General features: G+C 43.5%; 2 protein-coding genes across 13 annotated transcripts in view; one reads left to right on the forward strand and one right to left on the reverse strand.

Annotated features, from left to right (window-relative positions):
• dync1i1a (dynein cytoplasmic 1 intermediate chain 1a) overlaps positions 1–3946 on the forward strand; it is a 53076-nt gene extending 49130 nt beyond the window's left edge. For all 12 annotated transcript variants that reach the window (XM_031853740.1, XM_031853741.1, XM_031853744.1 and 9 more), the window contains one exon: positions 2105–3946. In XM_031853740.1, coding sequence (XP_031709600.1) covers positions 2105–2215 — 111 coding nt within the window. In that variant the 3' untranslated portion in view covers positions 2216–3946. The remainder of the gene's footprint in view (positions 1–2104) is intronic.
• A 900-nt stretch (positions 3947–4846) lies between these two features.
• The window catches only part of slc25a13 (solute carrier family 25 member 13), a 42699-nt gene continuing 22744 nt past the window's right edge, over positions 4847–24801 (reverse strand). The window contains exons 9-18 of the mRNA XM_031854233.1: positions 24601–24685; positions 22675–22759; positions 21435–21593; positions 19426–19478; positions 19077–19157; positions 14393–14533; positions 10032–10170; positions 6676–6834; positions 6053–6143; positions 4847–5057 (exon numbers count right to left, since the gene is read on the reverse strand). Coding sequence (XP_031710093.1) covers positions 4847–5057; positions 6053–6143; positions 6676–6834; positions 10032–10170; positions 14393–14533; positions 19077–19157; positions 19426–19478; positions 21435–21593; positions 22675–22759; positions 24601–24685 — 1204 coding nt within the window. The remainder of the gene's footprint in view (positions 5058–6052; positions 6144–6675; positions 6835–10031; positions 10171–14392; positions 14534–19076; positions 19158–19425; positions 19479–21434; positions 21594–22674; positions 22760–24600; positions 24686–24801) is intronic.

Consider the following 24801-nt stretch of genomic DNA (forward strand, 5'->3'; position numbering starts at 1 on the left):
TAATTTTAACTGAATCATGATTTTACAAATGTATAATTCTATTAGCTGAGTTTTAAGAGGACATAATACTGTAGTCTTGCTGTGTTTCATGTATATTTGGTCCCCTGACTTTGGCAAAAGACATGCACTATAAGAGTAGAAAATAGTGCATTTGTTTAACAGTAAATCCTCCACATGCACCACAACCATTCATTTTAGGTCTGTTAGCTCTGTATGTTTACCCAACTGTCAGAATTGCCATGAGTGTATGTGTTGGATTGTTTTCCCCCTCCCTCTTTCGTGTCCCTGTAAAATGGCCTCCACATGACTTTGCCATCACCACAAGGCTGCCAACCACCCGCCTGTGCCTGTATGTTCTCTCATGTTGGAAGGGCTCTGGTTAGGATCCCCATGTGAGGTTGCGTTAGCCTAGCCGCTAGGCTAATTTTAGCATCTTTTTGTTTTGTGGTGAGATGGAGAGAGGCTCGGCTAAGCCGGTGGCCTCCACGCTGGGTAAATGGTAACGAAGAGCCATCATAAAAGTGAGCAGGGTTGAAAGGTTTTATGATTCCAAAGAGGAGTGTGTATGTGGTGGTGGTGGTGGTGAGGGCAACTACTTCACTAGAAACTCCTATCAAATAGCTAAAACGAGGAACAGCATGTGGAAAAAAAGAGACGCCAGCATGGGACCAACAGCAACCCTTGAGACGGTTCCAGGAAAGTAAAATACCAAATACTACCATTTCAGTATTATTTTACTCCATACATTCTAGTTTTAGTTCATGTATCAGCAGGGATGAGGACTGTTTTGAGTTGTCATTTACTGGTGTTGATCTGTGTGGAAAGTCCAAAGTAGAAAACTAAAGTCTTTCAGATAGCTGCAATGAGAAAAAACAACTCGGATCAGGCTTAGTGGCTTAATGTAGCTCCATAACATGACAATGTTTGACCTGCTGCTTTTAAAGCCTGACGGCATTACAGCCCACGGTGGTTCTTTGACACTTGAGCTTCTTGGAGTCTGTTAAAATATTGCTGCTAACGCTAACTGCACCATATACATAATGTTCCGGTGGAGCCCCCATGCTGTGGCCAGCCCAGCTCTGTGGGGGGTTGGGGGGGGGGGTTAAAAATGGCTGCTTCCCTCCTCCCGGTTCCTGTTTAATTACAGCCTGGCCATGCAAAGTGGTTACAGGCAGCTTGGGTGGCAGCCGCAGCTTTTGTCCCACTCATTCTGACTCCCACCATGTAGGACTGTAGCTGAACACTTAAAGAACAGTGTGACATCCTGTATTAGCCCTCTGATCAGTGCAGCTAGCAGCAGACTGAAATATCTCAACAACTATTTGATAGATTGTTGAATCAATTTATTTCACAGACAGTCATTGTCCCCAGAGGATGAATCCAAAAGATTTTAATAATCTAACTTTTCCTCTAGCTCAAGGCTCCCTAAAGTTGTGATGACTGACTGCCAATTTAGATAACCAGCATTCCATTGAGAGTTGCACAGGAAGTCTTATGCTCTGTGATTGGTCCCACAATAACGTTTAGCATTAATATCCTTGAGCACTGAATCCACCTGTTGGCAGATCACTTAGTCTGTCCCCCGAAGTAAGAGTCAATACACGGACAGTTGCTGTCCTCAAACCCTTTTTTTCGCATCAACCATACAGCTTTTAGTTCGATGATGGCTCTTCCATCTGACCTCCACATTAAACTGTCTTTTTGTCCCCCAAGACCGCTAACTTTACCTAACACCACTAGCATTGATGACAGAACGTAATTCCTCCGACACTCGTGAGGTCCCACGAGTTTCCATGCAACCACTTTGTCATTCCTAACCTGACCTGGCACCGGACTGGCCCCATTCAAATGAATGAGAGGGCTGCATTTCTTTCACGTATTTTCAAGGTCCCGACACAGCCTTATTTTTGTTGTTCTCCCATCATTGTCCCCTGTGGCATCATTAATAAAATAAATCCTGAGAGAAAATGTGTTCATGAGTCCTCAGAGAGGATTCTTTGGTTTCACAACAAGCCATGACAGCAGGAGTGTCTACACACCGTACAGATGTGTCCACCCAGCGCTTAATGCCATGTTCCCTGTGCTTCTTTGATGTTTCTTACAGCTGTCAGTGACTCACACTGATGACTGGGCGCGCTTCGCTCGTACCCTGATGGAGATTCGTGCTAACCGAGCCGACGGCGAGGAGGAGGGGTCTATGGAGCTGGCTTCATAGAACAGGACTCCAAACCAAAGAGGAGGGAATTGGAGACCAGAGGGGTGTACTATGAAGCGAAATTAAAGCGTTGGCGACGTATGTTGAGCCTAAAGTCAGAGTTTTCAATGTCATGAACGTGGCTCTCTTTTAACCTGGCTAGATTGCCATGGTAATTTATGCTGACCATCTAATCTGATTATCTTGCAAGTTTCAGATTAAAACCAGCTCTAAAATGCGCCACCCTTTCACTCTTCAACTCCTTTGGAAATGGTGTCCCCATTCTTGCCAAATCCGGTGGACCTCGGTGCCAGAACGGTACAAGTGTCTCGTAGTTGGGAGAGAGAGTTTAGAGTCCGAATAGATATGCTGGCTTTTCCTCATGATGTTCTTCAAGAGCGATAAACATTCTACGATATATATGCAAACTTGGTGAGCTGTATGTTAGTTTTGCCACCGAACAAGCCGTGCAATTACAAAATTATAAAAGATAGCATGCATTAATACTTCACTATGTTATTAATCATTATGATGTTCTCTTGCACAAAAGATGCAGTATATTTCCTATATAGGATTCCCGAGAGTCACACGTGTAGTAGATTGCCTATACCCATCACTGGAGCCTTAGGGGAACATGAGGGTGATTTTAAACAGAAGGTCCTTTCACGTCATCAATTGTGAAGTCTGGTGGAGCTGCCTCCACCTCCTCCAGTCTTGCTCCTCTCATTTTTTGTGCCCATTTGCTTCAGGTAATATCAACACTTAAAATTTTACACTAAAAAAAATTTGATAAAGGCTTTGTCCTGATTTCCTGCTGGTCCGTTTTACGCTGCTATCCATTATAGCGAGCTGTTCCTCTTGACTGAAGTAGGCGGCACGCTATCGATCCATTCGGTGCAGAAGACTCAAACGCGCACAGAGCCCGATGAAGAAGACCTGGGTTAACAAAGACAGTTGATAACAATCAACGCGATGCCCATTATCTCTGATTGAACTTTTAGGTTATTGACGAGACGCAAAGAAAGCCTGGCTGTGTAGAAGTTGCTTCGTAGTACACCCATCTGGTGCGCTTGTATCGGTGTCACTGTAGCATGTGTGTCTCAATCAGTTTTGTTTTGTTTCTTCACCTTTATGTACATGATGGCGTCTTGTCCAAACAAGGCCACTTTTTTTTTTTTGTATTCTTGCGTCTACTCTCCTGTAAATGCAAACTGTCTGTTAATGGTTCAACTGTTGACCTCTACTGATTTGTCCACCCGTATTTCTTTCTTCAATGAATTAAGGTGATTTGTTGCTTGCAACCCGTGAGTCTCCTGTATATACAAAGTGGCAATTGTCCTATAGCCTTATGAAGATGTATGTACTGTGACGATGCTTTGCACTATCGTAAAAATAAGGCAGGGTCCATAGATTAGTCATGTATTGTTTACAAAATGTCATGTTCACTTTATGTTGTGCTTCTTGTCTCTGTACTACGCCTGCATGTGACACATTCCTGAAATATTCCAGATTCATGAACATGGAGTTATTACGGTGACGCTTCCACACGTGGGGCTTTGTGGCTGCTTTATGTCCGTGTTTCAGGGTGGCAGAAACTGAATCAAGTGTGGTATTTGCACTTTGTCTTTTGTTCTGAACAAGAGAAACAACTGTATATTCTTTAATAAACCGTTCATTATCGAGAGATATATTGTAATGCGGAGTGCTGGCTGTCAAACCTGCTGTGTTTACTATTAAAGCATAGCTGATAAACTGTTGTCTTTCTTTTTGCTCGCAACGTTCAACTGGGAATGAAAAAGAAAACTCCAGCAGACATTAAGTTTACTAATATAAGTTTCTCTTTACTCTTAGTACACATGCTGCTGCCATACGCACAGTAAGGCACGAATATTACACACCATGTGTAACTCCTACGTTCTCTGTACTGTACACATTTAAATACTCAGTCGTGACACACTGCAGAACTGCAGTCGGTGCCAGCTGTCTCTCCGATATTTACACATCTGCATACATTTAGACCTGAAAACAAGCATCTTACAGTAAACATTGTGTACATTCAGAATGTATCACTTACTTTACATTCAAGTACTTTTTGGTCATATTCTTGTGGAAGCATTTGATCAAATGAGCACACTACTGAAAGAGCATCTCATCACCAAAATATCTGTATAGATATGAAAATATGTCTCTGGATTTCTCATATATACACAAGTGCCTCATTTATGATCAATTCATCTCTTTTTTTTAGCCGGCTACATGATCATGTGAGGAACGTGCTCTCGGTTACAAAGCAACAAAAGGAAGACACTGGAAAAAGCTGCAACTGTATGTAGTGTTTGATAATATATTCCAAAAAAAGCAAGCAAGTTTAGGTGTGTTTAAACTTCTTCTGCCTGTGTGCATATACTGAACCAGCTGAACTGTATGAAAAATAAACCCACATTATAATACAACGCTATACAATGTCAATCAATGGTGAAACAAATACTGCACGAGTCCTACAAAGTACCCATGCCAATCAGCTCATATAGACTACCGTGTACAGTACTATGATTAAAAGAAAAACATTATAAACAACTTTAAATAAGTAACTTATAATACTAAAATGACTTGGTGAAAAACATACAAGCCCCGCGTCTTTCACTTACCCCCCTACCCGCGGAGGTTCAGGGGGGTGTTCGCATCGGAGGGGGCCTCTTCTGCTGCTGCCGTCGCCACCGAGTAGCGTGGGAGATGGAGACCAAACTTGCTCTCGATGCCAGCGAACGTGGCCACGGCCAACCTGAAGCCTCCGATGTGGTCGGGGTTGGGCGCCGGCAGGCTGATCCGAGACTTCGGGGTGGGCTCTGAGCCAGCCGGCTTTCTGTGGTGTGGAGAGAGGGAGAGAGAGAGAGAGAGAGAGAGAGAGAGAGAGGGAGAGAGGGAGAGGCATAGTGAGAAAGCATTGAATAACAGAGAAAAATTGAGAGAAAGGTGAGGAGCTGTAAGAGTTAAAGGGAAAACTGAACAACACAAACAGATGTTTTCTTAACCAAATAGTGGAGAAAGTGAGCGTGCACAGACAGGAGTTTTATCATCATCATCATTATTAAATCATGAATTAATACCATATTCAACACTGTTCACCACAGACATAAACATCTTAATAGAAAATCAAAAGTGGAACAGCAGAACAAATCAAATCCCTCATTGATTTCTCGTTGCACTTTGTGATTGGCTGCCAACAGAAACAGAGAGGGAGCCACATGTAGAAGTCACGAGCCATCCAGTGACACGCACGCATGTGCAACACAGCTGTCCATAGAAAGAAGCACTTCTTAGTCATTTTTTAGAGGTTCACCACCTCTCTTCCACACTCAACCTTTTTAACTTCAGAAAATGACTGAATTATTGCTGAGTGACCTATTTTGAGGAGGAAAATGAGCTTGTTGCAATCCAAGAAGTGGGGACCAGTACATGTGCAAGTCAAATGGGTGCTGCCTGTCCTGATCGCTATGCGGCAAAACTCTCGAGTTTGAGAAAATTGTCACATACAGAGCTTTGACTGAGAGCTTCAGTCTGTGAGCTAATGTGCACGAACATTATTTTTGGTCTTGTGGAATTTCTTTTTCTGAGGTCGAGGAGGGAGGACACACAGTAAGCGCAGCTACTGTGTGTAGAAATGAACCCTATTGTTCTAAGAGCAGGTGGTCTTTGAATATTGGATGAACTCGCTGTAATATTCTGGCAGGAAAAAATAGATGAATGTTTTATATTGTTTCACTGGTAGAGATGGGGAAGTGGTGGTTGAGAGTTTTATAATGACAGCAACAACATAGAGAAACAGGCAACTAAGTTAGTAACTAGAATGGGACTCACTGTCCTCCAAAGTCGATATAGAACCAGCGCTGCAGGAGTTCATAGGTCACCAAGGTCACTCCAAACTGAGGCGAGGATCTGCACACACGAGCTGCAGGAAAGGGTAGATATGTGTTTATTAGATTCATATAGACTAAAAAAACTGTATATTTATATGGATTTACATAATCTAGCAAATATTGAATAATTATTCTTATTCTAACTATTTATCAAACAGCTGAAAACTATAACATGCATCTTCTTCTTCTTCTTCTTCTTCTTCTTCTTCTATTGCACACATACAAAATCAAAGGCAAATAAACATCAATTACACCATTATGTGTACTTCTACATACTTTCAAATGACATGTACTGTATATCACTGTATTGTTAATCTGCTACAAAAATATTTGTGTTACGATATGTTAAAATTATGTTAAAATAAAGCACTCATTCTTTTACCGTCTCATCTTTTATTTATGGTCAATTCCAGAGCCTTTTTAGGAGAATATTAGCTGAAAAGAAAATTTCTCTAAGGCTGCATACGGCCCAACATCCTCCACCAATAAGGCATAGCAACCTGTATGCAACCCGACAGGTGAAAAGTACAAACATCACTGGATGTTGGCTGTGGCAAACTTTACCTCCAGCTCCTTTCCAGAAAGCCCGGGGCCCCTCTTCTCCGAGAATCTTCCAGAAACAGTCCACAAGGCCGCTGTAGGTGGTTTGACCGGCACGTGCCGCCACCTGTAGCCTGGTCTTGATCACGTCAGCTGGGGTCACAAGAGAGGCCGCCGGCATGCCTGTGGAGAAGAAGAGATGTGTGGTCAAGTGAGGCTTTTTTTCCCCAGTCGGATGTGTTTGATTCTAAATACAGCAGACATTTTAAAATCAGCCCCAAACATACGAGATGATTTGTAGAAAGCAGCCATCAGAGGCCGAACGAAATCTTGCATATCATCGTAACTGCATCTGATGAAGTGGTTGCAGCGTTCTTTGTTCCCTCTTTTAAAAACACGTCATCTTGGATCTTGACCATCTTGCAGTAAGTCTGCAAGATGATGATGAAGATACATGCACTATACACAAGTAGGGGCCAGTTTGTATCACTTCACCATCAACCAATCTATACCCCCAGCTAGGCCATTATTTAATCTCTACCTTTTTTCTTCCTTTCCTCCCTCTCTTACTTTTCGTACAGCCGTTTGAAAGGGGCCAGACAATGGATGGTAATGAGAGCAATGCACACTGTGACCCGTGTGCCGGTGAAAGTGACTGGCTGACTGAAGGGAGCGACTGCAAAGCCCCCAGTCCAGCCACTTCAGCCATGAATGGGCTCAATCATTGATGGCTCAGTCATTACCATCAACTGCCCTCTTGACGATGTATTCTGACTTCTTGGTTTTTGCAATGGCCAAACGAGCTATTCAGCAAGCCTAATCAACTCAGCATTAGGTAGCAGACTGGCACCCGGTGGAGACTGACCACCTGCACTGAGCTGGGGAGAGAGGAGAGAGGAGAGAGGAGAGAGGAGAGGACCTTTTGTAGCTTTTTGAGGAGATGTGGTGGAAATAAGTTAATGGAGACAAAAAAAGTTCGGGAACAAGGGATCTGATGCTGCGTTCCAGACAACTCAGAACTTGAATATTTACGATCTTTTAGTAAAAAAAATTGCAATCATGCCCTCGAAGTCAGTTCCTACTTGTAAACTGGGGGGGATATCCATCTTCCCCGACTTCATGAAGAAGCAGTTGTCTGACGTCAAACAACAATAGCAGCACCCATCAACTAAAAGGCAACGTAAAGTATATTTGCCTGTATTTCATTAAAATAATACATACTATCATATAGCATGTAAATTAAATTAAATTAAATGCATAATGGCGTCTGTTACCTCTGCATTGTTTTTACTCCCGTTTCATCTATATATGCAAAGAGGCTCTACTGCTGAGAGATCAATTGTGTGTATACTAGTCAAAGAAACATCAGTTTCTCACGGGCAGCCATGTTGTTGTTTACGTTTTGGCGTCGTGCTGCTCCTGCAAAGCCTGGAGGTCGGGAGTTGGAAATTCCAACCTCCAACTTTCACTGGAAAGCAGCGTATGTTAGAGCTGATGTAGAAACTCTGACCCTCAAAAGGCAAATATTAAGAAAATAGCAGATTTAAATTTGCAGAATAATGGCACAGTGGTAGTTCATATAATACCAATCCTGCAATTATGCCTTTAACACTGATACGAAACAGAGAAAAGAAGAAAAATGATTTAAGAAGACATAAGATATTTTTGCTTGAAAAGTGACTCAAACAATTAAATCGATTGTCAAAATGATTTTCTGTCAATCATCTCAATAATGAATTGGCTGATTGTTTTTACCTTTACATGACTAAAGAGTGAACAATATGGATAATGCTTACACCTCACAGCGAAAAAGGACAAAATGTCAGACACACACACACACACACAGAATTACTGCGAGTTAGAGATGGCCAACACGATGTTCTTCACAAACCGGAGTAATGCCTAGCTAAATAACGCCGTGCAAACTGAGTGTGTAATTCAATTTCCTGTGCTGACTGTAAAACACTAATTGCCAGAATGCTGCAACCGCTGATAATGATGTGAAAGAGGGAGGATAAATGTGTCGAAGTAACGAAAAAAATAAAGAAATCATGAGACTCGTTTCAGCTCGGAGTCTGTGGGCCGTGGCTGCCAGTCTTGTGGTGAGAATTCAGAGTAAAAACGGAGAAGGGAGGCAGGATTTATGATTTTTCCGTGTTGTGCTGCACCTCTGCGTCAAAAAGAAAGTGCTGCTGACACGTCTCCTAGGATTCAAAAACAAATATTAAGTATTTTATGCAAATGTTCTAAAGCCTTTCAACTTGGCAGGGAAGTGCTGGTCGGTTGTTAGTGTTTACTTCAGGGATAAAGCCAATCGTCAAACTCTGCTTTGGATCGTATTTTCATTCAGAGGATAAAGTTGTGAAGTCTGCTTGGCCTCTTCGCTGACTGTTATGACCAACCTACAGACAGCACTGTATGCGCTCTTCAACGTGCATATTGCATGTTTGCTGCGTATGCATGCGTGTAATGTGCACGTCCAATATATTAGGATTGGAAAGCTTCCCTGTCGGCCTGGTTGGCAGGCATCTCAGGCGCTTCCCTTCTACAGAGCTCCAAAACCCCAGTCCCCAATCATTGAGCAGCGCTCTAATTAGCAGCTACCGCCATGGAGCCTGCGGTCAGAGGCTGCCTCGCTTCCAAACTCTCAGCTCTGCTACTGTTACTGCAGGCCCGAGGAGGCGAGATGAGAGAGAGACCTGCGCTCACACTTGGTTCAAAACTGGACCTGACCAAAGAGTTTGATAAACTTCAGTGCTCTATGCATTGCCTCAGCGGCCGACGCTTTTTGACTCACTATGAATAGTCAAATATTTTCACGGGACACACCGCTGTTTTTTCAAATTACGGCGCACTCATAAAGGCTAAACTTTTAATTTGCAATGTGAGATGGTTGATTATTGCACCTGGCAGCATGAGAGCCATTCATACCGAGAGTAATGTCCAGAGCTGTATACAGTAATTCAGACATTAACAGACTTAATTACGGAGTTTGAGATTGTAGAGACCTTTTCTGTTGGTGATCTAGTTCAAAAGATTCACCAGAGATGATCCTAATGAAATTAAAGCTTTAAAGCTGCTATAATTATCTTAATATTGTTTAAGGCCTACTTAAAGGTCCATAGGGGCATGCCCATAACATTTATTGGCTACATTCAGTCTCATCAGTACACTACCAATTCATAATACAAACCAATGAATATTCATTTTTACTATTTACATAGAAAAACTATTTAACACATTTTCTTTTTACTCTTGTGTACAACTCTTGCAAAATCTGTTGTTTTTTTTAATGTTATCTGGGAACTTAAAACTAACCTTTGCCTCGAAACTTGAAACTACTTCTCTACTTTTTTCTGTTGAAGTCTAAAGTATTTTACCTGCCAGCGCTCCAGCAAACAGCATCTTGGCTGGCCCTATCCTCCCGTCCTCCTCACTGAGGTAAGCCTTGAGGTGGGCGTAGCAGGGAAAGTAGATGGCTGAGAAGGGGATGTCCCTCAGGAAACAGGCCTTGGAACCCTAGAGAAAGAGTCAGAATGAAAAGAACATGTTTGAGGCGATATTGTTGGGTTTAGAGTCAAACTCTCAGAAAGGGAAAACAAATAAAAGCATAAACAGAAAGAAGAGCAGAGAAAGAGCGATGGGGCTCGGGGGATTCAAACCGTGACTTCTGGCTCTGGTCTCTAAAGATGGATTGTTTTTTTTTTCTATCCACAATATGCAAGTGTCTGTTTCCAAAGCCAAATATTCAAGCATCAACTGATGTTACCACCAAAGAACCTACTTACAAAAGACTCCTGGAACTCTTATAGCAGAGAGAAATATCGACCACAACATGCCAAACAGATCATGTCTCTCCATATGCAAATGATCTGTGTCCTCAGCAGCAGGTGAGGGAGGCAGATCCAAAAGCAAAGCAGACAGAAAAAAAAAACAGAGTGGAGAAAAGCAGAGGAAGACAGACTGGCTGACGAAGACGACTCCTTGTCTGCCACTGTAAACAACACTATATCATCAAGCCTATTGAGTTCCCCGCTGTATTTAAAGCCTGTTGGCTCGCTGCCACCTTCTTGATACGGCAACTACAGTCAACAGAAGACATTTAAAGAGCTGGGCAGGGTCTCCCTGTTTTGGACAGGCTTCATTTAACTCCTATGGGATAATCCTTTGGTCCCTACACAAACTCACATAAGCACAGACACACACACACACACACTCACAAACAGAGAGAATTGGCAGATACCTGGGCTATCTCTTTCCCTCTCTCTCCTTTGGCACTTCTTGTTTGCCTGTCCGTCCTGTTGGCTGGCTGGGGGCCGAGCGGCTGCTGAAAGCTGGGAGATTCTATCGAGGCAGGACAGACAAGCAGCGTCACAGGGACTGGGACTAGAAGCCTTAATATCAGAGACATGGTGTTGGTGTAGGGTAATGCACCAGTTTACCGGCGGCTGAGATGGTGTGCATTGAATCTTTTTAAACCAAGATTAAATGAAATTATTTAGTTGAGTAAGAACAAGCAACATGCCTCTGATGCACTCCTGCACACAAAAACAACTTAAATACAATAGGTCCATGAATGTGAAACGTCTGGTTCGATATTCCTACACTGACAAATTTCCCCCAGTGATGAATGGTGGCGCTAGTGCGTTAGCCACCCTACCAGTCTGTAGCTCCACCAGCAGAGGGTGAGCGTCAGGATAATTGCCCTGACAAAGGCAGCTCTGTGCCTGGGTGCAGCCCCTCCGGAGCCAGCCCGTCTGGAGTTTGCAGGCTGGAGCTCGTCTCCTCTCCGCCTCCCCTCCACCACTGCCACCGCCACCGCCGCTACTGCTTTCTCAATGCACTTTGTCTCCTCTCTATGCATGGACCAGGAGATGAACACAATGAAGTATGTGCACAAGCATGCACAGCTTTACACACACACACACACACACACACACACACACACACTCTCTTATGGGTAACGCAGCATTGAGCAGACAGTTGAATGGAGACAGTAGCTATGTGGAGGCACACACACTTTCTAGATAGTCATAAATTACAAGGCGTGAGTGCACAACTACACTTACACAGGAACAAGGGGCAGGTAGACAGAGACAAGAGGAGGCTCCACACTCTGTTACAGCCTTATTAAAAGAGCCAAAGGGTTTACATGGAAGTTGTCTGAGCTGACAGGTGGTCACATCAGCAGACAGAAAGAGAGCCGCACAAACAATCCTGGGAAACTCTGGGACCTGGGAGAAGTCACTCACTACTAGTTTGCCATTTAGTGCTGTCTGAATTACATAGTGGACTCAAACTATCCCACAATGCATCATGAAAAGTAGGGTACAACTGTCACTAAACAAGCACAATATACCGTGATGCATTGCACTGAAGGAAAAATGGCAGACGGACAAATCCATGAGTTGTGGCGCGAAAATAATGTGTTTAATAAACACACACGATCACAAAGTACTTTGTATTTATATATTGAGGAAGTAAGATCAATATTAAATCATGTATTTATCACAAAAAAGCATGTTGGTTTATATCACGGATGGTCCACCACCCGACGGTGATCTGGCACATCTGGTGACAGAGAAAATGACCCAAGTAGTGTACGAAAGTGTTTTTTCATTTTGCTGATGAGCTCACTATATAGTCTATAATCATGTCTCTACAGTGAGTAGGGAATGGGTTTCGTACTCAGAGTGATAAGATGCAGTGTAGTAAATAATCAGCAGACTTACAAATGTAAAGTCCGGCCTAAAGAAGACGAGATGTTCAATAGTTTACAACTTGGAATTTGACAACACAAGTGCCATCATTTTACTTGCAAATTAAAACAACCACAGGTATGAGATTGACATTTTCACCCTTGATTGTGTTTACAGTTGAAGCAGAACGTCCCCTGCCGAGCTCCATTGGGACTTATTTATGTCATTTAATTAGACATGCTCTGTTTTACCATGCGGGCTAATGTCCTTGTCAAGCCAGTTAAGCTGATCGTGTTAGCGGTAGCCACAGCTTGTTCTGATTCCTATAGCTCTCAAGTCTGAACACTATGTGGCTGTCCACCTACCTGGTGTGAAGAGACTGATGCTAGAAGTCATTATAGTTTAAATAATAATAATTATAAAATACAGAAAATACTCTTTAAAACACACCAACGCAACGATATCTTTATATTTTCCCCTTATGACAATATAATCTTTCCCGCTTGCTTTACAATGTGTTGGGTGCATAATATCACACAACTCTAATATGGTCAAACAGTGCACTGCAATTTTTAGCCCCGAGCCATTGAAAAATACCAATTATGGCAATTAAGGTTAAATACAGCTTTTAGCATAATTTGTGTCTTTTCTTGTTCTTGAACAGAAGACCACATGGAACTGTTGATTTAAATGATGGCTGACGTGGGGTGAAATAATGTATAATAGTGCAATAGTTAATAGAAAAATTGCATATTATTTAGTCATAACAGTAATGAGAAATAATGGATTGCTGTGAAATTGTTAGGCTGATGAAAATACAATAGAATCTGAATAGCGGACGTCTAATTAGGGCGAGACACTACATGCAAAAACATAGTTTTTCAATGCATTGATCAATTTTAAGATATCGGGCTATTTTACTGAGTCTTCTTACAGACTAGTGGAAAGAGCACATCCGAAACATACATATAGGTGTTTATTTCACTACACTTTGTCTATTTGCGTCTGTAGAGTTGTCCCAAATTAACCAAAAGTTACAATTAGATAAATAAATAAATCCCTTATTAGTTTCCGCAGTGGGGAAATGTATTCTCTGCATTTAACCCATCCCTACAGGGAACAGTGGGCTGCTGAGAAGCGCCCAGGGAGCAGTTATAGAGGTTCAGTGTCTTGCTCAGGGACACTTCGCCACACCTCAGCCAAGGATCGAACCACCAACCTTGAGGTTAGTGGACGACCCTCTCTACCCCATGCGCCACGGTTGCCCCATAAATAAATGAAAACATTCCAAATGTGTCCCACTTTACTTCAGTGTTTGTGAATTCTCTTATTCACATGACAGGAAGTAAACACTGGCCCGAGCTGTTGCCAGCAGGACAGATTGACATGAACCCAACAAAGGGACAAAGGGACTTTTAAGTTACGACGGTGACAATTCTACTGGAAAGAGAAATAGAGGAAAAGCACATTTTGTGGATTTCTAAATTCCTAGAATTCTGAAACTGCGCTCTTTGATCCTACAGTGACTTAATAAGCAAAAAAAAATAACAAATAAAACTTGGCTGAAAACATCAGATAGGTCTGAGAATATTGTGTCAATTTACAGTATGTATTCTGTAGCCTTCCAGTTAGCTGCTTTGTAGGATTATGCTGCTTTTCATTCTGCACATTATCTTGTGCAAACTAGTTGCTTCTGCAGAGACCAGTCTTAGCCTTGATATCTCTTAACGGAACAGTTCAAAATTGACACATCAGAAGAAGTAAATGAACTACTGAAACCATAATTTCTTGTATTTTGTGCATATAATGCACCCATCATATATATTTCTTCTGTATTGTGTAAACACTAGAGTTACATTACATTTGCATGCAAAAAAGTCTGTATTCTCTCATAAGATGCAAGCAGATTGCACCACATCTAAACAGTCCACAAGCATTTAAATACTGCAATAAAAACTACAAAAAAAAGGCACTTGAAGAATGATTTGTGGCTCAGACGTGTGCACTATACATGCACGTCTGACCCCAACATTGTTTGTCACCTTGTAAAGTCCAAAGAAGCCGAGGCCCCTGATGACGGACAGGGCGCTGACCCTCGGCCCCGTGGTGATCTCTCCTGCCACCTGCAGACGGATCTTTACAATCTCCAGAGGGTTGGTGAAGATCACCTGGGAGCCACCTGCCTGGAGGAACAGAAATACAAAAAGAAAGAAGAGAGACATGGATTGGATACTTAAACTGCCTGCAACATACATTTTGTTTGTGTTAAATATGAGATTTTGAGTGCATTGTTCAAAGCCACTGAAGACAAAGTGTTCATTTCAATACAACACACTGATTGAATAAAACTAAATCATTTTAATACAATCGCTCGCTTGTACTGCAAGTGATGCAACTCAACAACAGTGCCACCTCAGCAACCAGCTGCAAAACAAACATGTCGAGAGGAGGAGAGTACCGGGAAATCCAGCTGATGCAGTGCAGTCTGTCAGCTGTTTGTCTTCATCACACAAACCCTGCGGGGACTCCTGACTTCTCTTTTTCTCTCCGACTTCTCACTTCACACCATTCTCCAAACCTGTACTTGTGAGGGCAACAATACCGCGGCAGGTTCAGACCGGTTTCTTTGCCTTTCAGTTCGGCAGGGCTTTTAAGTATGAGAGGTAACTGCTGTGGTAGAGCTGTGGCGAGACAAATGGTTGACTGTGTCTAGTCGGGGGAACATGACGGCACCTTCAGAATGCTTCTCGATACTGAGAAATGTTTACACCGTTTGAAGCGTCAGTATGAATCTTCTGACTTCTGTCTTACATTTTCCTTCACTTGTTTCTCTCTCTCTCTCTCTCTCTCTCTCTCTCTCTCCCTCTCTCAACGCCTTTTCCAGTATTGTCTCTCTCCTTTTACGTGCTTTGACCTCCTCTCAAACGATCTCTCTCATCTTCCCTATTATTGTCTCCCTCCGGCTACGGTTGCCAGTGGTTACTGTAGCTACACGCAAAAGGGCGGCACATCGCAATTAGATAGCAATCGGTTGCCATGGTGCCATTTCTGTCCTAAATAGGCCTGGTCTGTTTGTTGTCGTTTCTCTCCTTTTCTCCCCCGCCTTCAGTCGCTTCGTTATGAATGATGGATTGTGCTCGTCGCCTCTTGCCTTACGGGAAGGCATCAAGCTCCAATCTGCAACATGGGCATTTCTTTTTTTGCTCAATTTCCCTCCGTTTTAAGTGTTACCATATATTGCCTACAAGAAGAGAGGGGAGACAGAGATCATAATAGTCGCATTGAAGGTGTTTGCAGCCGCTTTTTAAATAACCCACAGAATAGTGGGCGACAGCTTCCCTTCCAGCCCCGAGAGGCTGTGAATAGCGGGAGGGCTGCCGCTCTGAAGCTGCGACATCTCACAGCTAACTCTTTATGACTTGTTTTATGGAAATAACCGAGTTGATTACATGCTGGCTAATAGCGTGAGCATCAAGAGGCTATTGGCTCCGGCCCTTAGCAGTGTTGGCTGTTTCAATTGGATACTAATGAGACCAGAGATGAAGAAGATAGAGATGTTGTTTACTCAAGGAGAGTAAACATTGTTGAGGTGACAATTAGGCCGGACAACACGAGATAAAAGGAGTGACGGTGCAGAGCGTTTGGCGCACTTGATCATCACGTTCCCAGTTAGCTGTGGAAAATAACTTTGAGCATCCAGGACAAGAGAGGGAGACAAATAGAAACAAGAGGATCTGACGAATAAACAGAATGTGCTAATGAGAGAGAGAAAGATGGAGAGACAGAAACAAGAGAGAGGAGTAGTCAAAACAAGAGAAGAGAGGGAAGGTCGAGGCTGAGGCAGAGAGGTTGAGGGTTGTGATTATGGAGTGACAGCGTTGGCTGCTCTCTGATGATTCCCAGGTAATTACAAGGCAAGGTGATCCTTAGAAACCTGGAACGTCAGCACCTTATGCACGCATCACAGCTCCTGGCTATGTGTGTGTGTGTGTGCTGCAGAGAGAACACCAAGAGCTTAGTAAAGTTTGAGGACTGCCCCCCCCCCCCCCCACTGCCCCCCCTCAACACAAATAAACACGCCAAACACTCACTACATCAGCCGTCCTCTATAAATAACAATTCATTTGAACTTAACACGCTTTATGCCACTTGTGCAGGTCTGGGTGTGTATTAGATTCTCTGATAATGTTTTAATAATTCACATCGGGCCTGAAAAAGAAACTCATTACAAAGACTTAAACCAACCATGCAAACTGTGCTACATTCACAACGAACAACGTATTACTGTATTTTGACTCTCATTCTTACCCTACTCCCCCTCACAGCAATGACCCAGTAAGTATTTTGTGCAACTCAAGTCCTAAAATGCAGACTAGTAACTGCCAGATAAGCATCCAGCCAGCTCAAGTCAACAGAGCATGCCGTTCTTACCAAATAATCATTAGAAATTGGCAACCCGCGCTGGAGCTTAATGGTGCTGAGCCACGGGTTTAGGGAGGGTGAGAGGGTGAGGGGGGGGGGGGGAGCAAGTGGAGGAGGTGAGGAGAGGAAAGAGCATGTTTCAGATGAATAGGAAAAGCAAAGAAAGACAAGGGGTGCAGAGAAAAGGATGTGACAACACATTAGAGAAGATAAAAATGCTTCGAGATAAGTTTAGGAAACGGGAAGCTATTCTCCTGTACTTTCTGTCTTTCCATCTTTTGCTTTATAGACTGTGGACCTGAGGCTGACACTGTGGTCTAAACCAACACTTTCACAGCTACCAAACGACATAAACAGATTTCATGTGCTGCGGCTGGAGCCTCACTAAAACAGGGTTCAGGAGGGTTCGATGTCTGTGTGTGTGTGTGTGTGTGTGTGTGTGTGTGTGTGTATGATTGTGTGTGTGTGTGTGTGTGTAAGATAAAGTGGCAGGCGGAGTGCATTGCCAGCACTAACACCGGGGCCTCTGCCAGGATGAAAGGAGCTGTCACGACGGCTCACAGAGGAAAAGAGGAAAAGTCTATCCATCCACACTCCTCTCCTCTACATTTATCCTCTCCTCTGCCTATGCATCTGTTATGGTTCTGCTTCTGAATCCATATGGGTTGTATAAATAAAAAGCACCCACTACTTTTCACACCCAGTACAGTGCTGAAAAAAACGTTCCTGCAGTATATTTGCTTTACTGCGGTTACTATACTTTTTTCCTTTTCGTCTCCGTCACCAAAAAAAAAAAAAAAATCACTCACAAAAAAACCCACAAAATTTACAGCAAATGTACCGTGCTAAAACATTTCTGAAACATATTCCTGGAACAAATAAGGTCAATTGAATGTGCCTGAGTGGAGCTAAACCCATAATGACTTGTGTATCCTGAAATACTTTGCTTTAGTGATCAGCATCAAAAGAGGGTTGAGTGAAAGACCTTCTTTCATTCGCTAAAGCTGCCGGCCTTGGTGGACTCACAGTCTGTTTGCGTGTGTGTGTGTGTGCGTGTGTGTGTGTGTGTGTGTGTGTGTGTTCATGCATGCGTTGGGGGTAGACTGTGACAGCTCAGTTATCAAAACCTATGATGGGAGGGGAGCAGGTAAAGGACTGGTAGGGGTCTCAGGTAGCAGCCGCTGTCAATCTTCATCTCCTCCCTGGAAGTGTGTGTGTGTGTGTGTGAGTGTGTGTGTGTGTGAGTGCACCTGCATGCTCTTCTGTTTGTCATACATGCACACACTTCTGCGAGCATGTACAGTATGTGCATTTGCACTTTCATGTGTGATCTTTTCAACATTCCATCAACAAACAGCGACTTTTGGCCTCCAAACAGGTCCATGTCTGTCCGCTCAACTGTCAGAGGGGCGGCACTCAGAAAACAGGTAAACATGGTAAGAGATGCATGCTGCCTGAGTACTGTATACACTCTCTGTGTACTGAGCAGCATCATTTCAGCACAGTGCACTTTGAAGAGCCAGGATGATGAAGAGGGAGAGAGAGGCGCAATGTTTGGGCCTTAATGGAAAAGAAAGTGAATACTGAAATATGTTATGTTGACTGTATTTGAGCAAAGAACTTGCACACTGTTGCTGAATATCTGCGGCCATAATAATACTAACACTCTCATAGAACTCGTAGGAGAGATTTGGGTTTTCAGAGACTCTGAGTGAGGAACCTTTACCTTGGTGAAGGAGTGTGACCGCTTAGTGTGATCAGACGCAAGAAAAATTCCCAGCACTGCTGTTTTGAGCCTTGGACATACGGTTCATGCTGCGCTGACAGCTGTGGACTTGTACCGGACACACGAGATTGTACAATGCGCATTTCGGCACACTGTATTTTGGCAATCAGCTTATTCTAACACAATTTCATCTTCTAAAGAAGCATCCATTTATCCATCTTCTTCTTGGCAAACCAGCGAACATGGAACAAAACTAAAGCATGCCAAGTCGGCGGCCTTACTTTGCGTACAATCGGTGTGGGAATACAGATGGGCTGCACACAGACGTCCCCATCGGGTCAAAGCAGACCCTCGCGGATGCATGGACACGGTAAGTATGAATTGGCCTTTAGTGATTCAGAGTTGACATTTGAACCCAAAAGTTGATGGGATGAAAAAAAAAGCCCCGAATTATTAAAACTCAAAAGTCAATCGGTCATGAATTCTGTCCAGGTTGTTGACCTCTGACCTAGTTCCTCACTTTACTAGCAGATAAGCTCTCATGACAAAATGTAAGTAACAGTTGACTTGAGACTTACACATCCACCGGCCAGGATCTCAGCTGCCAACGGGACTTTTCCATCTTTCTGTCTGGTCTTTCCTCGCACAAAGTCATTCACCTGGAAACACAAAGGTTTCAATGTCAGGCACAGGATTTCTGAAGCTGCTATGGTAGAACATGATGCGAGTATAAAGTCAATATACTGTGAACAATGTTTTATGTAGGACCTGAAAATGTAGAAACAGAATAAATAAGGTTATGTGCATGTAAGTATCTGATTATATAAAATCCATCAAGAAGATTGAAGCAATGTAGGAACATCATGGATGTCCTTCTTTGTGAATGTGCATCCATGTCTCTATGCGCTTTCTAATGCAGTAACTTACTGTGAGCTTTATGGCTTTCTCGGGCGCCACACCCAGTAGCTGTGGTACAAGACCTATCATTAGAAAATGACGAGATGATTAGAAAAAAAGAGGGCTGTGGTACCCCTACTCACTCACACACACATACTCATACATATATATTCACATATACCACTTCCACACACTCCACATGTGTGGCTTCCCAATGCATGCGTCTGACCCGGCAAGATCCTCCAGACGCTAATGAAATCTATTGATGTGGAGTGTGGGGACATCAGAGTAGCAACAAGAGAGAGGGGAAGAAGGGGTAAAGAGAGGATGAAGAGAGAGAAACTGCTTCCCAGAATAGAAAAAAGGGCAGAGTATAAAACAAACCAACCAAAAGTTTACGCAGACCTCAATTACAACCCAGAGCAGGATAAAAATAAACAAAATAATCACAACAGAGCACAATAAAACTTGGCCCCCTACCCAGCCCCAAGGCCAAAAGCACACACACACACGCAGACACACACACACGCAGACACACACACACGCTCTCTCAAAGTTACAAACACAGTTAATGATCTACAGTAGTTTGTGTAGAGAGGCCACACACACACACACATAATCATACACTTAATTTGGAGGTTGGCGAAAGGACCTGATGTCTGGACCTGAATTCTTTCGACATACTTTCTTCAATACAGAACATACATGCATAGCATACACATGACAGGACATGGGAAAAATACACCTAATGTATTTTTGGCTAAACCATCGAGAGAGACCGGAGCAAAAACGCTCCCGTCTTTCTGGTGCTGTTTTGTTTATGAGAGATCCCTGCATTATACTACATTGGTAATTGTGCCAATTCTGCACTGCTGATTCCACATTCTTCACTCAGCAGATGTTTCCCGAGGTTTTCAGTGAAGGCACTTTCAACTTATATTACATAACTACAGTTTGGCTGTCAGGATACCTGTCTGGCCATCTATCTGGAGCCAGACCTGTCTGTCTCTGCGTCTCTGAAGCCATTCCACTGTTGATGGCCTTTGTGTTTCCCACAGAAATTCAAGCATTCAAGTTTCCTCTCGGGAGCCGGTGCTGTCAATCAGAATAATGGGATTTTAAAAAGGGCCCCGCCACTGTTCCAGGGGACCGTTTTTTCAATCCATCTTCAATCCGACCCCAACAATACCGACACAGACACCCTAACCCCAGCTTCTGAAGACAGGGCAGGTAGTCATTAGGGATGTCATGCCCTGGTATGTGCGTACCTGAATGCCCAAGCAGTCGCCTGCTTGTCCGTGTGTGCATGCCTGCATACTTGTGCACCTGCTCATTGTCTGTGTCTGCGTCCGTACCAGTGTGTGAGTCCAGACATGCGACATCACCACATCGTGACACAGGTCTAAAGGTATGTGGCCTTGCGTGTGACGTTCATTGTCCTACTCTTAAAGTCCCCAGCCAGCCGGAATCACTTCAAAGGAGACAGGTCACCAGAGAGGTGACCTCACACAGTCCTCCTGTCCACCCTACACTTTTCTTCTCCTCTCGTCTCCTCTTCCTTCTCTTCACTTTAATTGTCCCGACTACTCGCTGCTTCTTCTTCTTCTTTCTTCTCTCACATCTCAGCCTTTTTTTCTTTTTTCAAAAACCCATTTTGCGGATTTGACTGCCTGTGAGATGTTTTTCCTGAAAGCTGTCTGTAAATACTTGGATTTTTATTAAACCTTTGGTACATTGCTCTCTTACATGACCATGGTAACCACCATGATCTTGGAAATACTGTTGTTGAGAGTGTTTTCTACATGCTGAGAAGAAAGATCTGGAAGGTACAAGTGATGCATTATAGTGATGGTATAATAAACACTCCAGCACGTATAAGCTACAACAGCTGCTCCACTATTATTGCAGGATAAATGCTGCATGCAGTCCTCAAAGACGGTATCAACTGCACAGTTTGCAGCAACTACTAACAGTATGTAGATATTTGACATTACACATTAAAACTTGTGAGGTTTAAATTTGTCTCCATGCATACTGACCTCTGTAAAGGCCGAAAACGCTCTCGTAGCGCACTACCTTCTTGAAGCAATCAAAGCTGTTCTTGTACATGAGCTCTCCCACCAGGGAGCCACTGCTCCTCTGGTTTTGCATGCGTGTCTTCACCAGGTCCATGGGGTACACTGCTGTGGCACCCACGGCTACAAAGAATACAAAAAAAGTTATATTTAGATACTGATTACATGTTATAAGGGTTTGTTTATTTAAATATCCATATTCACTTAAGTGATTTACTGTTATGACCATGCCACCATTGTCTTCCCCTCAACTTATCCAGCAACTGCATCCCACCCATGTGCCTACATCTTTGTTTTGCACAAGTGAAGACATCAATAAAAAAATAAAATAATGAAAAAACGTTGAAAAATGCTACAGACATGGTAGTAGGTAGTAGTTAAAAATGTACTTTGGCCTTCCTTTTCTTTTGAAACTATTAAGAAAGATTTAGATTACGAATATGTTTTAGTTAGCTTTGCTAAATGCCAATGAAGATAGGTGAGAAAATATGTCTTTGTAATTTGTGTGAGCTGACCCTTTAAGAGGAAGAAAAGGAAAAGGCGGAGGAGGAAGGGGAAGTCTGTGGAGGTAATGCTGAGAAAGAAGCCAAAGTGTTTTGAGTCCCAGTGTCTTCGGCCCGTCAGACGGACACAAACAAAAAGAACCGACCCAAGGCGACAGACTTAATTAGAGAGAGAGCGAGAGAGAAGAAGGGATGGCAGACCCATACCTCCTTATTAAGCTGTCTCCCTTGGGATAGAAGGAGGAGGAGAAGGGAGGAATGAAGGAAGGGAGGAGGAGGAGTAGAAAAACAGTGGGGAGTCTGAAGACAAACACAAGGCCGAGGCCCCACCCTTCACCCCCAACCTCCCTCTACTGATCACCCACACAGGTACAAAAGAATCCACACAGGGGGGTTTTCCTGTGGCACGCAGAGAGGCGAGAGACAGGACAGAACGAGGCAGAGGGATGGTAAAGAGCGGGAAATGGATAGAGAGAGGAAAAAAAAGAGAGGGAGCACTTCTTTTTAAGCAGGGGAGCAACCGTTGCTCTTGTTAGCAAGGGATAGGGCAATAGAGGGGCCATTGTCCTCTCTCTCTCACCCTTTTCTTATGAGGACAGCAGAGGGCGGGGGGGGCAGGTAGAGACGCAAGCAGGTAGGTGGGCGGGTGGGTTGGTGGTGGGGTGAAGGTATGCAGAGAGCCAATCGGGCGTGACTCTTACCCCCTGCCACTGAGCCAAGGGTGAACCTGTAGGCCGACTCTGCCACCTGGACGAGGACGGGGCGGGAGACGTCACCGCCCAACTGCTGCTCACACAGCGGGAAAGAGACAATGAAGACATTAGTGCAGCAGTGGAAGACAATGAATTAACAACAGTGAGACATGACACTAGACAACCTACTGTTTCAGACATTGATTTCTCTCCACCGATCCACATACACTTGAATACGGTTTCTTTAAAAAAAACATTGCATGCCACACATCTGATTCCACCACCTTGCAAGTTTAATTACCAGCTATTAAATCAATCATTTGTCACACCTGCTGTCTAGTGTTTGACAGCAAGTCCCAATTTCATGATGAAGACTGGTATATGGTATAACGGTCAATTAATAAAACTATGCGGACAAGAAAGAGAGGGGGAAGCTACTTAAATAAAAGACTATGTAAATGTTGTTATTGGTAAGGTAATGCACAAACAAACAAATACTCATAATGTACAAAAATGTCTTAATATGCAGTCAAGATGTTGAGTATTTGATTAAGATATACCTGTGGTATAATAATAATACAAAAAAACAGGGCCGCAGGTAATGATCTTAATACAAGCTTGTGATCATCACCATGACATGCAAATAGCAGAAGAGTGTTAGTAGCCAGCTTTTGGCGCACAGCAACATTGGCCACACTCCTCTCTCCACCTGAGGTACCTGTTGCCTTGTCTGGTATGCCCAGCTCTGGCTTCTCGACCCTGGGGAGAGTGGGGGGGATGGAGTGTTGTAATTATGTGTGTGTGTGTGTGTGTGTGTGAGAGAGAGAGAGGGGGATGGGGGTCGCTAGAACAGGTCCACCTGTCAGAGTAAACTCCCAGCCCCTTCTATAATTCATCCCCAGAGGTTTTCCTTCCTGCCCAAATGTCTCCTTTATACACAACCTTCTCCGCCTCTCCCATCCTCTATCCGCCTGTGCGCTGGTACAACTCTGCAATACTAACTGTCAAGATGTTTGAGGGAGAAGGAGGGAACAAGTAACCAGGATACGAAGAAAGAAAAGGCCAACCGACATACATGTAGAGAAATAAGAGAGAGGGAGAAAGAAGTAGATCAAAAAAGGAAATGGAGAGAAACAGCAAAAGATGAGGGGAGAGAGAGCTCCAGCTAGCTGGCGGCCAGCCCCTGAGTCCAAACCACAAGGGCCTAAAGTGGCTCATTGTGGTGGGACTGGCGTCTGTGTAGTGCTGGGCCCCTTTGCTTTCTCCCCTTTGGCCCCCGCCTGCTCCAATATGGCCCGGCCAAGCCTTCTCTGTAGTGCTGGAACCCACCAGGCAACACAACTCTGACCAAACAGCCAAAGACGGAAAGCAGTCCCCTGCTCATCTGTTTGGCTGTCCATACGTCCTTCTTCCTCTTCTTCATTACAAATTGCTCTTGTTAGCTGCTGCAAACTCTTGTCTTTATTTCCTTGGATTTGTGAGTTTGGTCTGTATGTTTTTCAACCAGGTCAGGTTGGTGTTTTCTCTCAAGAAAGTCTCTTTAAGTTTAATTCTGTGATGGAAAGTTACTTTGATACAACTTGGTATGAACTTTTGAAAATGAGCAGGAATGACGAACACTGGCAGGTTTTGAGGGCAAACTTTCCACTTTATATCTGACAAAACTTGTTTGGATCTGTGTTTCCCTTTTCTTTTTTTTTTTTTTTAACTTACATGTAACTCTAAAACAATGTCTCAATGAATGAATTGTGCAATTCATGCCAAAATCCCAAATCAATGGGGGATTAATTACTTGCGAACAGGAGATATCATTATCCTTAATTATAAATCTTAGTCCTCTGACATCAAGCCCTAGAGAATGTACTGAGGCGAAAAAAAGAGCTGCCAGTGTGGAAGAGGAAACCAAACACATCAACAAGTCCTCATATTCTGTACCTGTCTCTGGACCTCAGCCAAGTTGTAGGGAAGGGCGCCTTCCTCCAGCGGAGCGATCTGCTCAATGTCCACTAAACCAACACATCTGATGAGGAGAGAGAACGGAGGGAGAGTGAGAGGTTTCCAGTAACTTTAAACGGTTGTAAAAACTCTCAGAGAAATATAATATTTCATCAATGCACCACCAAGTCCATGACCTTT

The sequence above is a fragment of the Anarrhichthys ocellatus genome, unplaced genomic scaffold (genome assembly GCF_004355925.1).
Source record: "Anarrhichthys ocellatus isolate YVR2014 unplaced genomic scaffold, GSC_Weel_1.0 scaffold14, whole genome shotgun sequence".
In the NCBI taxonomy this organism is placed as follows: domain Eukaryota; kingdom Metazoa; phylum Chordata; class Actinopteri; order Perciformes; family Anarhichadidae; genus Anarrhichthys; species Anarrhichthys ocellatus.